The sequence below is a fragment of the Enhydra lutris genome, unplaced genomic scaffold (genome assembly GCF_002288905.1).
Source record: "Enhydra lutris kenyoni isolate GAN:26980312 unplaced genomic scaffold, ASM228890v2 scaffoldscaffold39, whole genome shotgun sequence".
In the NCBI taxonomy this organism is placed as follows: domain Eukaryota; kingdom Metazoa; phylum Chordata; class Mammalia; order Carnivora; family Mustelidae; genus Enhydra; species Enhydra lutris.
The window spans coordinates 25,033,478-25,048,977 of NW_019154123.1; the positions used below are offsets into that span (position 1 = coordinate 25,033,478).

Sequence of the window (15,500 nt, forward strand, 5' to 3'; positions counted from 1 at the left end):
ATTCCTGCTGTCACTGTCCAAATTCAGGCCCTCTTATCAGCCAGTCTTTTGCAATGAATCCCTAAGGTGTATTTGTGGAAATAGCATGGGCTTTGCAGTCTTACAGACCCAAGTGCTAATTGTGAAGATGACACTTACTAGCTGTCTGACTTACAGCAAATTATTTAGCCTCCATTGACAGATGAAAAAATTCAGAAACTGAAAGTTAGTCATTCCTGCCTTATGAAGTACCTCATTTTGAAGGATAAGTGGGACAAAGTGTACCTACTAAGAAAGCACTGAGAAAATATTGTCTTCCTGCTTTTAATCTCCTTACAGCCCATTGATAGATTAATATTCCTTAAGCATAGCATTAACCATATTGGTCTCTTGCTCTTCAGGGTTTCCCCATTGTCTAACTTGTTCATAATTTTTAGTCTAGTATTTACAACTATCTATTAATTTGTTTCAACCCCCCTTTTTTTACCTTCTTTCTTCCTGTCTTCATAAATATCCTTTTAAGCCAAACAGAACCAGTAATAGTGCCCAGTGGCAGAGTGGTTAAGAACATGAGGTCTAGTGTCAGGCTACCTGGGTTTAAATCCCCCATTCATTTACGTACTTTGGGCAAATTATCTAATCCCCCCCAACCTTAGTTTCATCTAAAAAAATAAGGATAATTCTAGTACCTACTGCAGTGGGTTCCTGGAGGGGTGACATGAGATCATGTATATAAGCACTTGTGCCTGGTTCATTGAGAACAGACACTGTTCGTAGGATTGGCAGAGGTGGTTGTAGTTGTTGTTGTTCATGCTCTTATTTGCATCTCATTTCCACCTCCATGCTCACATTCTCTTCTGCAGCAGTGCAGTTTTTCCCATTCGTGCGGGTCTAAATTTTAGCCATCTTTAAAGATCTTCCTTGGTTTTCTTACCATTGCTGTATCACCACCTTCTCCTTAGTTATCTTTCCTCTTCAGAATTCCTTTTTTCTTTTCTTTATTTTTTAAAAAAGATTCATTTATTTGACAGAGAGAGCACAAGGAGCAGGGCAGGGGGAAGCATACTCCTCATTGAGCAGGGAGCCCAGTGCAGGACCTGATCCCAGGAACCTGGTATCATGATCTGAGCCAAAGACAGATGCTTAATGGACTGAGCCACCCAGCTCTCCTCCTCTTCAGAGTCTAACTCTTTTAGTTTAGAATGCTTATTACTTTCACAGGCTTATCTGTTTTTTTTCCCTTCAAAAGACTAGAAGTATCTTGAGGGCAGGTTATGCAAATCATTTATTGTATTTTCTAAAGCTTGACATCTTACACAGAATTATGCTAAAAAGTATTTGCTGAGTAAATACTTAATTCCCTATAAGCAATAGCCCTCTGGTTCCAAAAGATTTACTTCTTTAGGAACTTGTCTAAACTTCATTAATTACTGGTTCATAAAAAATTTAATTTTGTGAAAATGCCATTATTGGGCTCAAAGAGGCTAAGTAAAGAAATGGTGTTGTAGCAAAAGATAATAATAGCAAAAACAAAACAAAAATTGACCAGGTAACACTTTTTTGGATTCAGTAAGTTTTTTTCCACATTGCCTCTCATTTGTTACTGTTCCAAATCCACTTTAACCTAATAGTACCTATCATGGTGCCAGATTGAAGTGTCAAGTAAGCATTTGTGGATAACAATGAATCTAAAATTTGTTTTACTGAAATAGAAAGTAGCAGATATCGTATAATACATTAAAATGTGATTAAATATCTTGTTCAGTTGTTGACATGACAAATTGTCCTTAGGGAGTATCACCCTTGTGTTGTATGCAGATGGAGTTTTCTCTTGGTAACCATTTCCACAGGTCCTAGGGAAGGAAATAGGGTGGGAGTGGGTGAATCTCCACTTGAGAATTTCTTTCCCACAGTGATTCCGCACAGCTCCAGCCTCTCCTGCAGCATAATACATGTGCTGTCTTTGTTAAAAGAGAATTGTCATTTGCTTTTATGCTTTTAAAAATATTTCTGTTCATTTTGAAATAATTTTAATAATAACAAATGGTATATTATAATTATAAAGAGTGCTGGAAGGCCAAGAGATAAATATTAGAAAATTTATATAGTCCTATTATTTATTTCTTAAACATTGATCAACACATTAAAATGGTAATATTTTCCCATTCAAGAATGGCTATACTTGACCATAAACAGCTAATATTTTTTAGTTATAATACAGAATATTATTTGGGTTTTTTTGTAAGGTAAACTTGTATATTTCAAAGTACGATTTATGTAATCTGTTTAGTTGTCCGGTATTACGCTTGAGGCCCATATTAAGGATTTCTTTTTTTTTTTATTAGAAGCCAGCTTTCCCTTACTCCTGAGAGAGGGTTTGGGGAAGGATGGACCAGGAATACAAAACATGACTAATTGGTAGACTAGTTGGAAAGATTTTTAAATTGTGAGGGTTTTTTTCCTCTACTACTATAAAACTTGGTATCAATACTTAACAGAGATATTTAATTTTTTATTTTCATATTAAAATCTCAAGGAAATTGATTGAGAGACCCAGCAATCAGCTTGGGCACAGAAGAAACTTCAGGAACTTTTTCCCATCTTAGCATTTTCTGCTGAACTTGAGGAACAAATAATTTCCTGTGATATGTGGGGTTTTGTGTTTCTGTGAACTGTTTAGGGAAGCTTTTCTGCTGTAATGGCTGAATATAAGTTGCAAAGATTTAAGCCTTTCTTTATATTAAAGTTCCACCCCATTAACTTCATTGTTAGCGCTTTTACACTTCAGTGATTTAAATAAAATGACCTAACTGTAGTTCTCTTGTTCTCTTTTCCTCTGTCGCCTTTTCGAGGTCTAGATGATTATGTATTTAGTTTTGTATTTTTCTTTAGACTCAGTTGTTTATTAAGCCCAAGATGATGATAAAGTGAAACTGTTGTATAACTAAATTTCTTACATTGCTGAAACCCTGACAGATAAGGGGATGCATTTGTGAAGTTGAAGTGGTTACTTGCTTTTTTAGCTAGTGTTTTATCATTTGTAGTGGTCTTCAAGTGGTCCTCAGGGATCAAGAACTTCATAGCCGTAAGACTTTCTATTGTGAAGTTCAGATTGGTGATTATATAGGAGCTTTCACCTATATCCCGTGATATTTATAGACCTGGAACCCAAATAAGGGAGACTTTTGCTTTAAAAAAGCAAGCTGTGTTTGTTCTTAAAAATGTTATCTAAGCATTTTTCAGAAAAAGTAGGAATTACGCAATGATCTTTCAGGTGAACTCACGTTGCAAATACTTGCAACTCTTTGCAAATGGTAAACCAATTTAGGCAGTAAGGTTTTTGGTTTTGTTTTTGTTTTTTACATGATACACTGCCAGATGTGAGCGCTCCTTAGCCTATATACCCCAAGTGCACGTTAGATGTCTGTTAAAAATATAGAGAAAAAGAAGTTAATTGATTTTGAGTTCAGGGCAGTGAAGCTATCATGTTGTCAGACATTTTGCATTAAAAAAAAATTTAACTACTAATATGTTAATAAATAAATTTATGAAGATTAATCCATGTTTGACCCATTTAAATTGAGCAGTGAATTTCATTTTACGTAAGTTTAGGTATTGGCATAGAATAATGGTGTTCATTTCTAACCATTTCTTTTATTTTCCAGCTCACCAGCGACTGGAACCAGCGACTCTGTCAGGGATTGTGGCATTTATCCTCAGTCTTTTATGTGGAGCTCTGAATTTAATTCGAGGTTTTCATGCCATAGAGAGTCTTTTGCAGGTACTGTACGGTTTTTGCAATTTCAGGTAACTTTGCCTATTGATTCTACTTGTAACTCGATTTGAATTGATTTGGGTGTAGTACAATTTATGGTGCATGCTCAGATTCTGTATTCTTTACGCCTGCCCTAGTCTCCCCTTCCTTTAAGAACAGTGATTTCTAGTTGGCTTCCTTGACTCAGTGCATATTAATTATTTACTCCACAGGAGGCACTATTTATAGGTACTCTTGGGACACCAAGGTTATGTCTGACATGAGTGCTGCTGTCTCGGAGCCTAGGGTTGAATTGGGAGGGAGAAAACAGCACATGAATGATTGCCAAGTACATAGAGTTCGGAAGAGGAGCAGTCATTTTAAGTCAGGATAGGAGAAAGGCTTTGTGGAGGAGGAATGAGCTGGACCTAGAAGGATCTGAGTGGATAAAGAGGAATGGAAGAATAAGGGGGTATTTATGGGCAGGTTTTTGTCTTCTTCTTCTTTTGTCTACTTCTATGTATTTCAACCTTGTTATCTGTTCTTTTTCCTTTTTGTTGGCAACTACCTGAAACCACTATTTTTTTCAGATATTGCAACTATTTTGTTTTCCAGTGGAGTTTTTTCTAGAGACTATGGCTATCAGAATATATTAACTTTTTCTCTTTTTGTAAACTTTTTGAAACTTCTTTCTTTAAGTTTAGCACATTTCAGACTGGACAGTTTTCCTTACCTTTGTTTATCCTCACTTCTCTAAAGATTTTTTTTTTTTTTGACACTTCCACATGTGAATTATTTCTCTGTTTTTGGCCAGCATTAAGCTCAGAATACCATTCGTAAAAAACCACTTAATACACCTTATATTCTTTTTTAAAATTGCTTGTTAATTTGCGGAACACTCAGAGTACCACTCTGAGTACCATCCAAAAGTCCTCTGCCATATGGAGCCAGTAGCAGAGGACATCAGAGGTTCCAGGCAGCTGAGCTGTCCCTTGAGTGGGAAGGGGGTGCTTCTCATGATTTTCCAATTCTTTTTTCAACTGTCATGAACCCTCAGGTAAAGCCCCTCTTCCCTATCAGGCACAGGACAGATGGCTACTCTCCTTTGGTGTTCCTGTCCTTGCTTCGTAGCCAGGTCAGTTTTATTCCAGTGGGAGTTCAGTTTTGAGCCAGTAAGACAACCTGCCAAAAAGAAAAAAAGGCAATTTGGAGAAAGCTGACTAAAAAGTTAATAAATAAGATACCCTCTTCCTTTTTTTTTTTTTTTTTTTAAATAGTTGATGTAGTGGAAAGAATAGTAGTATAGGTGGGTGAAGAGTAGATTTTTGTTTGTGGAGGAAAGAGAGAAAGGGTTGGCTACAGCTCAGCTCCTGATTAGCTCTGTGACCTTAAATAGCTCACTTTACTTTCTGGTCCTCACCTTCATTACTTATGAAATGAAGGAGATCTCATGAGTATTTCTCAAAGTATGGGGCACATTTAGCACTAGTCGCACAGTAGATGACTTTAGGTGGTAGAGGGATAAATATTTTTAACTTTAGGAGTCATGTTTTTAGTGTATGTCAGTGTGTAGCATCTGTATTTGGTAAGATTAACAATGGAGAGGGACGCCTGGGTGGCTCAATCTGTTAAGCCGCTGCCTTCGGCTCAGGTCGTGATCCCAGGGTTCTGGGATCAAGTCCCACATTGGGCTCTTTGCTCAGTAGGGACACTGTTTCTCTCTCTGCCTCTACCTGCTTGTGTGTGCTCTCTCTCTCTCTCTCTGATAAATAAATAAAATATTTTAAAAAGAGATTAATGTTGGAGATAAAATTTTCCTTTTAAGATTAATTTTCATAATTTTATGGAATTTATTAAGTAAATAATGGTATAATTTAGAGTTGGCAAAAATTGTGAAGATAGTTTTCTGTGGTTAAAATTCTTGGGTTGTTTGAAATTGTCAAATTGATAAAGAAGGGGAGGGAGCAGATCTGGGTAGAGAAAAGTTTTTGCGCTACAGAGGCTTATCATCCTTGACCCAGAAGACAGTGTCTAAGTGTGGAACTGGGGGCTTAGACTCCCATTATTTTTAAGTTAAAAGTCAGACAAGGCTATTGTATCTCACACACACACACAAAAAATAGTTTCTTTCAGACACTCAGAAGATATCTTATCCCTCATCTTCCTGGACTGATTCTTTCCTTCTCCCTCCTCTGATTCACAACTTCAGAACTAAGGAAAATAGTATAAACTAAGGTTTTCATGCTCTTGAGCTGCTACAGCTGGCTGATGACTGCCTTGATCCCTGAGTGTTTCACGTTTTCCCTTTGTGCGGTAATATCTTTGCCCCCTGCAGTTGTTGTTTAGCTTTCCGAAGAACAATAATCTGATTAAACTGATGACCACTTACATGTAACTGACTGATGGCTCTGAGATTTCTCAGCCTGTCGACATATAAAAAAGACATTACAGACCAATGTAACTCATGAACACAGATGGAAAACTCCTCAGCAAGATATTAACAGATTGAATCCAATGGTATATAAAAAGAATTACATGCCACAGACAAATGGGATTTATTCCAGGTATGCAAGCCTGGTGCAACATTCAACAGTTAAAGTAATCCATCACATCAATCGGCTAAAGAAGAAAAATCATATGATCATGTCTGTGGATTCAGAAAAAGTGTTTGACTCAAAATCCAGTACCTGTTCATGAACTCACCACAAACTAAGAATAAAGGGAAGCTTCCTCAGTTTGATAAAGAACATCTGCAGAAATCCTACAGTTTTTACCATACTTGATGAGAAACTAGATGGTTCTTCCCTAAGATCAGGAACAAGACAAGGATGTCCCCTCTAACCATTCACATTCAACATTGTACTGGGAAACCTAGTTAATGCAGTAAGACAAGAAAACAGAAGGCATAAAGATTGGGAAAGAAGGAATATGACACTGTCTTTATTCACAGATGTTTTGATTGTCTATGTAGAAAATCCCAAAGAATTGACAAAATCTTGGAACTCTTGAATGATTATACTACAGTTGCGGGATCCAAAGTTAATATATAAAAATCAGGGGCGCCTGAGTGGCTCAATAGGTTAAGCCTCTGCCTTCGGCTCAGGTCATGATCCCAGGGTCCTGGGATCAAGCCCCACATTGGGCTCTCTGCTCCGTGGAGAGCCTGCTTTCTCCTCTCTCTCTGCCTGCCTCTCTGCCTACTTGTGATCTCTCTCTGTCAAATAAATAAATAAAAACATAAAAAAAAAAAAAAATATATATATATATATATATATATATATATATCAATCAATTACTTAGTAAGGAACAATTGAAATTTGAAATTTAAAAAACAATATATAATTTATATTGGCATACCCAAAAATGAGGTACTCAAGTATAAATCTAACAAAACATATACAAGATCTATATGAGAAAAACTAAAACTCTGATAAGAGAAGATTTAAATAAATGGAGAGACATTCCATGTTCACGAGTGGGAAGATTCAATATTGTTAAGTTGTTAGTTCTTCCCAGCTTGATCTGTAGATTCAACACAACACCAAACAAAATCAATATTTTATAGATATTGACTAAATGATCCTATGTGGAAAGGCAAAAGACTCGGAATAGCCAACACGATACTGAGGAAAATGAAATCAAAGCACTGACACTACTCAACTTTAAGACTTACTATTTTTTTTAAAGATTTTATTTACTTATTTGACAGAGAGTGCACACACAAGCAGAAGGAACCACAGGCAGAGGGGTAGGGAGAAGCAGACTCCCCACTGAGCAAGGAGTCCAGAGCGGGGCTCCATCCCAGAACCCTGGGATCATGACCTGAGCCGAAGACAGTTGCTTAACCGACTGAGCTGCCCAGGCGCTCCTTCAAGACTTACTCTTAAGCTGTCACAATTAAGACAGTGTGACATTGGCAAAATAATAGATGGATCAGTAGAACAGAATAGAGAGCCCAGAAATACACCCATACAAGTACAGTCAATTGATTTTTGACGAAGGAACAAAAACAATTCAGTGGAGGAAGAAAAGTCTTTTCATTAAATGGTGCTGGAATAGCTAGACATCCACAAGCAAAAAAGTAATTTTAGACACAGATTTTATACCTTTAATTAAAAAAAAAAAACACTCAACTCAAAATGGATCTCAGACCTAAATGTAAGATATAAAACTTAGAAAAGATAACAGGAGAAAACCGAGATGACCTTGGATATGGTGATGACTTTTTAGATACAAAACCAAAAATATGATCCATGAAAGTTTAAAAACTTTTGGTCTGTGAGGGACATTAAGAGAATGATAAGCCACAGACTAGGAGAAAATATTTGCAGAATGCGTCTGACCAAGGGCGTGTGTCCGAAACATACAAAGAACTCTTAAAACTCAAGAAACCAAATAATGCAATTAAAAATTGGGCAAAAGAATGGAACAGACACCCCACCGAAGTAGATATACAGATGGCAAATAAACACATGAAAAGATGTCTAACATCATACGTCACTAGGGAATTGCAGATTAAAACAACAATAAAATAGCACTAAACTCCTAGATTGGCAAAATCCAAAACATTGACAAAACCAAATGTTAGGATATGCAACAATGCGAACTCTTCATTCACTGCCGGTGGACGTGCAAAATGGCACAGTCACATTAGAAGATAGTGTGGCTGTCTCACAAAGCTAAACAGAGCCTTACTGTAGGATCCAGCCATCATGCTCCGAGGTCTATTAACCCAAAAGAATAGAAAACTTGTGCCCACATAAAAACCTGCATATGAATGTTTATATCTGCTTTACTTACAATTTCAAAAAACTAGAAGCAACTCAGATATCATTCAAAAGGTGAAAGAATAAACTGTGGCAGTCTGTACAATGGGGTATTAACTCAGTAATAAAAAGAAATGAATTCTCAAGCCACAGAAAGGCATGGCTAAACCTTAAATGCACATTACTTAATGAAAGAAGTCTGAGAAACCCACATACTTACATGACTGCAACTGTATGACATCCTAGGAAAGGTAAAAAGATCAGTGGTTGCCAGGGTTTTGGAGGGAGGTAGGAAGGGATGAGTAGTTGGGTTATGGGATTTTTAGGGCAGTGAAAGTCTTCAGTAGTTACTATAAGGGTGGTTATGTCATTATACATTTGTCAAAACCCAAAGGATGTACAACACAAAGAGTGAACCCTAATGTAAACTATGGACTTTAGTTAATGATAATGTGTCACTGTTGGCTCATTTGTTGTAACAAATGTACCACATTAATGTAAGATGTTAATAATGAGGAAACTGTGAACAGGTAAAGAGCCAGTTATATGGGAACTTTTTGTAGTACACACACTGCTTAATTTTCCATCAGCCTGTTCTAAAGACAAAAACCTATTAATTTAAACACACACACACACACACACACACACACACACACACACACACACACATACACCCCGACATTAAAACAAAGACCAGGAAGGGAGGAGCAGTCTTTGGGCTTTGATTTTTCATTACATGTAGCTCCACTTAACAGTTAAAGTATAGCCTGTTGTACCCAGCCGCCTCTTAGAAAATGGTGGATTGGCTTTCTCTTCTCACAGAGGCGCTGAGCCTTCCCATTCACACAGGCCAGGAGGGGATGTCAGTGTCCCAGCCAGGGTGGAACCTGGGTCTAGAAATGTGATTCATGTTTTAGGTCAGATGTACAGTTTTGTGCCCTCTGAGAATAGTGGCCATTTTGAGACAGGCAATGGAGAGCCCCCCGACCCTATACCCACTCATCCCTCTCAGCTCAGCCCCAAATATCCCCGCCAAAGATGGACAGGGAAAATAATATCCTTTAATTTGTATAAAGAAACTCTGGAACAATGAGAGACTAAAACATGCAGTAGGAACTGGACAGATGAGAAGCAGGGTAGGAATGACACTGTTCATAGTATATGCCTTATATATTATTTTTACTCTTTGAACCATATGAATATACTATTCAGAGTTTAAGTAATGAGTGTTTATCAGCACCTATTATTTAAGCATGAAAAAAAAAAAAAAACTTCCGTTAACCCAACCTAGTAAGTAGATTTTCAAGTAACATTTCAGTAGAGTAAAGGTAAATATTTTTATGGTGGTTAAAGGGAGCCTGAGCAATTTTCCTGAGTTTTTATAGTTTCTTACTGCCAATGTCTTAGAGTCCACAGTTTCCCTAGAAGCTTCAAGGTTTTTTGATTGTTTTAAATGGTTCCTTAAAATTGTGGTGCTAGAGTGTGAAGGACACATGGGGTAAATTACAAGTAGGGAAAAAGGGACTTTTCTATTCGTAGATCATTTATTATTTGGGAACTCAATGGATGCTTGTATCTTTGAGATGTGTATTTCTAATGCTTGATACAGAATTCTCTTTATCACTCTTGTCCTAGACTAAATTTATTCCAACAGTGTTTCCTTCTCATCTGATCCAAGAAACTGTAAATTGGTCCATATGGGATTTTTAGCTGACTGGAAACTGTGGACACCTGGTTACTTGGTTCCTTTAGGGTTGTTTTAAATTTTTGTTCTGTCATAGCCATCTGACATATTCCACATACACTCATCAATAATTGAGGTTTCTAAAACAGGGATGCTCAGAGAAGGGAATAAGGAAACAGAATACAAAGTTTGGGGGAATATTGTCCACAGGTAGTTTGTCACTCATAGGTAGTTTAAGAAGATTTTCCAGCAAATTCTTATCTCCTCACCTGAATGAGAATCATTGCTTTTGGAAATTCATTGGACTAAAAGTAGAGATTCGTATTATTTGAGTTATTGGGGATTTTATATCAGTATAGAAAATGCTTTGGTAAGTGACTTGGCAATACTTTTCCATGTCTTGTGAGAAGAATAATGAAGGAGCACTGTGTAGCATTGGAAATATCTACCTTCTGAGGATTCTGTGTCCTAAAGGATGGAATGGACAGTAGGCAATGAGAAGGAGAGAAAGGAATGCCAGATTGCAGAGGGCACTGTGATAAATTTAGAGGTTAACCAGAATAGGATTAGGGGTACAAACTATATTAACTTCAACAAGTACATCCTTTCATCCCAAGTTAACCTAAAAACACATACAGAATTGTGGGCCTGAGGTCTCTTGCTTTTAATTTTCCCTCATTGGAGTCCATTTTATGATGATTCATGACTTGTATTGGATAAAAGGATTCTTTTTTTTTTTTTTAAGATTTTATTTGTTTTATTTGACAGAGATCACAAGTAGGCAGAGAGGCAGGCAGAGAGAGAGGAGGAAGCAGGCTCTCCACTGAGCAGAAAGCCCGATGCGGGGCTCGATCAAAAGGGTCCTTTTTAATGTCACTAGAGCCATTGAATTTAAGACATACTCTCAGCCTTCTCTGTGGTTCATCATGTATTTTGTGTTAGAAATAATCCCTAGAGTCATTGTAGATAATTTTTGGTGAGTAAAAGATCTTTTTGAGATGGTGTGCTGTGTAGACTCAAGTGCAAATTCCAGGACAGGGGACTTAAACTTACTTGTTTTGAAGTTGACTGTGGGGGAGTTACTGAAACCATGGTCGTCATAGAGGGGCAGGAAGGCAGTACACAGAGTAAGTCGCCTCAGCATTTCTTTAATACTTGATTGAAGAGCCAAGGATTTATTTGGGGATCATATTTCTAGATCTAGCTGAAAATATGTGTTCTATTTCCTGAGTGTGAGCAGTACATTGATATTAAAGTTTACCTTCTTAAGGCCGTGAATTTTAACTCCTCTTTCTGAATGCGAAAAATGATTGCCACATTTATCTGCTGGTATGTAAGTTGGTGCCTGAGGCGCATTTCAATTTGAGAACCCACGTGAATCAGCATTCCTATGTTGTTAACATTGTTTGAAGATTCAGCGTGTTTGTTTCTTCTAAATTAATAACTGCCTCTTACGGTAATAAGGAATTTATTTAAAAATATAGCACTGAAGCATTTCTTTGGAATGTAAGTTCAAACTGGGGAGGTTTAGAATGAGTACAGTTTTATTTTAAACTGGTAAATTTGATTTGGGGTTCAAGTAATGTGTAAATTAGATTATTTTCATTCATTTCCTAACTTTGTTCTGAGTTTAGAGATGTTAATAAGTTTATTGTGAATTGGCATCTTGTGAATATATAAGCTTTTATCACACAGGTTTATATTGCCTGTGTTCCTTTAACGATCAACCTTGAGACAATGATATTAATTAAGCTGGTACCAACCTAGAAATAATTTGCATGTGGTGCATTAGGAAAAAATTGAGGATTCTGATACAGCAGTAGAAATGCTGGCCTGGAATTCAGTCTACCTGGTCACGTCTGCCAGTAACCAGTGACCTTGAATGGGTTATTTTACCTTCTTGGATCTCATTTTCTTGTTCTGCAAGATGCAGATTTTGGAGAGGCTCAAGGACCACTTCAGTACTAGCATTCTAAGACTCTGATTCTGAAATTCTTTCTAATGGCTACTACAAAGCAGGAAATAATCAACTTTTATTCCTTGAGTTATTTCCCATAGATTGTTTTCTGCCTATTAAAGCTCAACAGAAGTTTTTGCCTTACTTATCTATGCCAAGATGCAGTGCTTACTTACTGGCTTTCAAAAGAACTAAAAGTATTTTTCCTGATTCTGTGCTCATTGTTAAAGAATAGAGGGGAAAAAGTATAAAGATAAAAATCATCTCCAAATTTTCTCTGTATTTATATACATATCACGTACATACAAACATATACATATATACATAGACTTGTATAATGTCATATCCATTATATAAGTTTGTGCCCTTTTTTTCCACTTAAGATTAAAAAGGGAATATCTCCCAATTATTACAAACAGTTTAATGGTATCATCTGAAAACATTGTGTGACTGTTATATAAAGCCTCTGTTTATCTCTTCATCCTCACCTTCAAAAAAAAATACTCTTTTCCTCTGTTAGTTTTCAAAGCAGTGTATTGGTATCCTAGCATTCCCCTAAAGGTGAAAGTGACATTTAAAAAATGTTTTTATTTGAACTCCTCACATTCTGCCCCACACTGCTCTTGCCTTCAACCCTCTGTTGTCTTTCCCCACATACACACACTTCTGTCCCCACTGCGAGCCTCTGTCCCACCTTCCCTCGACTACTAGCTGTTCCCTCCCTTGCATTTCGTTTTCCTTTCTACTGGAGAGGACGCTCTTAGCTCATAAACATGCCATAGCTTGCCGGTCTTTAAAAACAAACAAACTTCTTGATGTAGATTCTCTTCTTGTTTTTGAAAGGATAAACTGTTGTTTGTTGTTCCCACTCCCTTCCCTCTATTCTCTTAGTCTCTTGTGATCTCTTTTCTGTCCTCAATTCTTTCAAATACTGACCATTAAGCTCTCTAGAATCCTTCCAGTTGCCAAATGCTGCAGCCACTCTTGAGGCCTTGTCTTCTGTGGCCTCTCTGCCTCACCTTACATACTATTCAGATTTTCTTTTTAACAGTAACTCTATTTAGGGGCGCCTGGGTGGCTCAGTGGGTTAAAGCCTCTGCCTTCGGCTCAGGTCATGATCTCAGGGTCCTGGGATCGAGCCCCGCACCAGGCTCTCTGCTCAGCAGGGAGCCTGCTTCCTCCTCTCTCTGCCTGCCTCTCTGCCTCTTGTGTCTGTCAAATAAATAAATAAATAAATAAAATCTTTTTAAAAAAAAAAGTAACTCTATTTAATTTCAGAAATAGTATTTATTTTCAAAAACTTAGAAGCAGATAAATCACTACTAATAGTTTGCTACATTGTTCTTCTTGACATTCTCTTATTTTCATGAAACCATTTTCTCCCATTGTACCTTTTTTCATTGTCTTCCTGTTCCTCAGTTTATTTGGTAAACTTCCTTCCTTCACCTGTCCTTTAAATAGGGGCATTCTCCAATGTTCTGCCCTTGGCTTTAATACTCTTCTTAACTTTCACCTTCTCTTTGGGTGTTTTCATGATGGCTTTTTAAAAAGAAGTTAATCTGTGCACATACCCACACATCCTCACACAGTAAAATGTACACATGCCTACAGTTTCAAAGCCTGTAATTCCAAAGCCTGTTGTCACAATAAGTCATTCTTTTCCCGTTTCTCTTCAACCACTGGGTTATACTTCTAGAGACAGAATGTATGTATGCTAGTACATATGAATTTATATATTTACTTATATAATTGTTTTCAGAGTGTTTCTGTATAAATGGCAGTATACTCCATGCTTATTTGCATCTTTTCCACCTAACATTATATAGGAGATCATTTTATATCAGTGTATAGAGATCTATTACATTCATTTTAGTGGTAGCATAGTGTTAAAAAATTTTTTGTATTCCTCTTTCCTCCCACTGCCTCTTATTTTAGAAGAATTCAAACTTACAGAAAGATTTAAAAAACAATACAATTAGCACCCACCTGTATACCTACTTACACTTCTTTTTTTCTTTCTTTCCTGAATCATGTGAAAATAAAATTGTAGGTATCATGACAGTTTATTTGAAAAATTTTCAGTATGTATGCCTTAAGGACTAGGAATTCTCCTGCATAATCGCAATACCTTTATTACACCAAAGGTTTTTAAGATCAATGCAGTATTATCTAATATAAAATTCATATTCAAATTTCTACAGTTGACTAAATATCCTTTATAGTTTTTTCTCTCTCTCTCCATTCAAGGAGCCAATCAAGAATTAAGACTCTTCCTCTCTCTCTGCCTACCTGTGATCTCTCTCTGTCAAATAAATAAATAAAATCTTTAAAAAAAAAAATTAAGACTTACATTTGATTGTCCTAGGCCTTCACTTAACAACTGTTTAAATAGATGACTGAAGTAGGATCTCTAGAGCCAACTCTTTCCTGAAGCTGACTTAAATCTATGAAATATAATTATTTGGATGTCACATTGGCCCCTCCCAAATCACATGTCCAAAACGAACTCAGTTTTTTCTGCTCTCAAACCTACTCTTCCTCCTATATTCCCAACTTAGTGAATGCTATAATTCAAATGTTGCCTTAATAAGAAGGCTGGAGTCATCCTAGGCTCTTCCCTCTTTGAGACCGTATGTGCTGTTCCCTTAGCCTGGAATTCTCTCCCTACTTTGTCTACCTTTCTACTAGTTCGTTCTTCAAGACCCAGATTAAGCTTTACTTCCTTGACCTTTTGTTTCTCCATGCAGGTTTAGATGTGTCTCCAGTAGTCTCCTTTTATACCCTGTACACACACCTGTCCCATCAATTATCACTTTAAGTGGGAATTGTTGGTTAATGTATCTGCCTTCTTAATCAGAAAGTAAGCTCCTTGAGTTCATATGGATTTAGTTCTCTTCTGTTCTAGGTCTAGTAATATAATACCTGGCCTGTAGGTGTTTAATTAATATTTATTGAATGGAAAATACAATGGAAAATACATAGACAATCTTTGGCAAGTAGAAATAGATTTTTTTTTTTTAAGATTTTATTTATTTATTTGACAGAGAGAGATCACAAGCAGGCAGAGAGGCAGGCAGAGAGAGAGGAGGAAGCAGGCTCCCCGCCGAGCAGAGAGCCCGATGCGGGGCTCGATCCCAGGACTCTGAGATCATGACCTGAGCCGAAGGCAGTGGCTCAACCCACTGAGCCACCCAGGCACCCAGAAATAGATTTTTTTAAGCTCAGCTCAACCTGGCATGCACTTATTGAATTCCTGCTATATGCAGTTTGATGCAAGTAGTAAGATTGATTTTCTGCCTTGAAGGAAGGTTAGGGGGGTGGGATAAATGGGTGAAGTGGGGGGTCAAAGGGTACAAACTT

General features: G+C 37.1%; 1 protein-coding gene across 2 annotated transcripts in view; it reads left to right on the top strand.

The window, feature by feature from the left end:
- The window catches only part of LOC111155050 (SEC22 homolog A, vesicle trafficking protein), a 66,521-nt gene that overhangs the window by 37,643 nt on the left and 13,378 nt on the right, over positions 1-15,500 (top strand). For both annotated transcript variants that reach the window (XM_022515076.1, XM_022515077.1), the window contains exon 5: positions 3,645-3,760. In XM_022515076.1, coding sequence (XP_022370784.1) covers positions 3,645-3,760 — 116 coding nt within the window. The remainder of the gene's footprint in view (positions 1-3,644; positions 3,761-15,500) is intronic.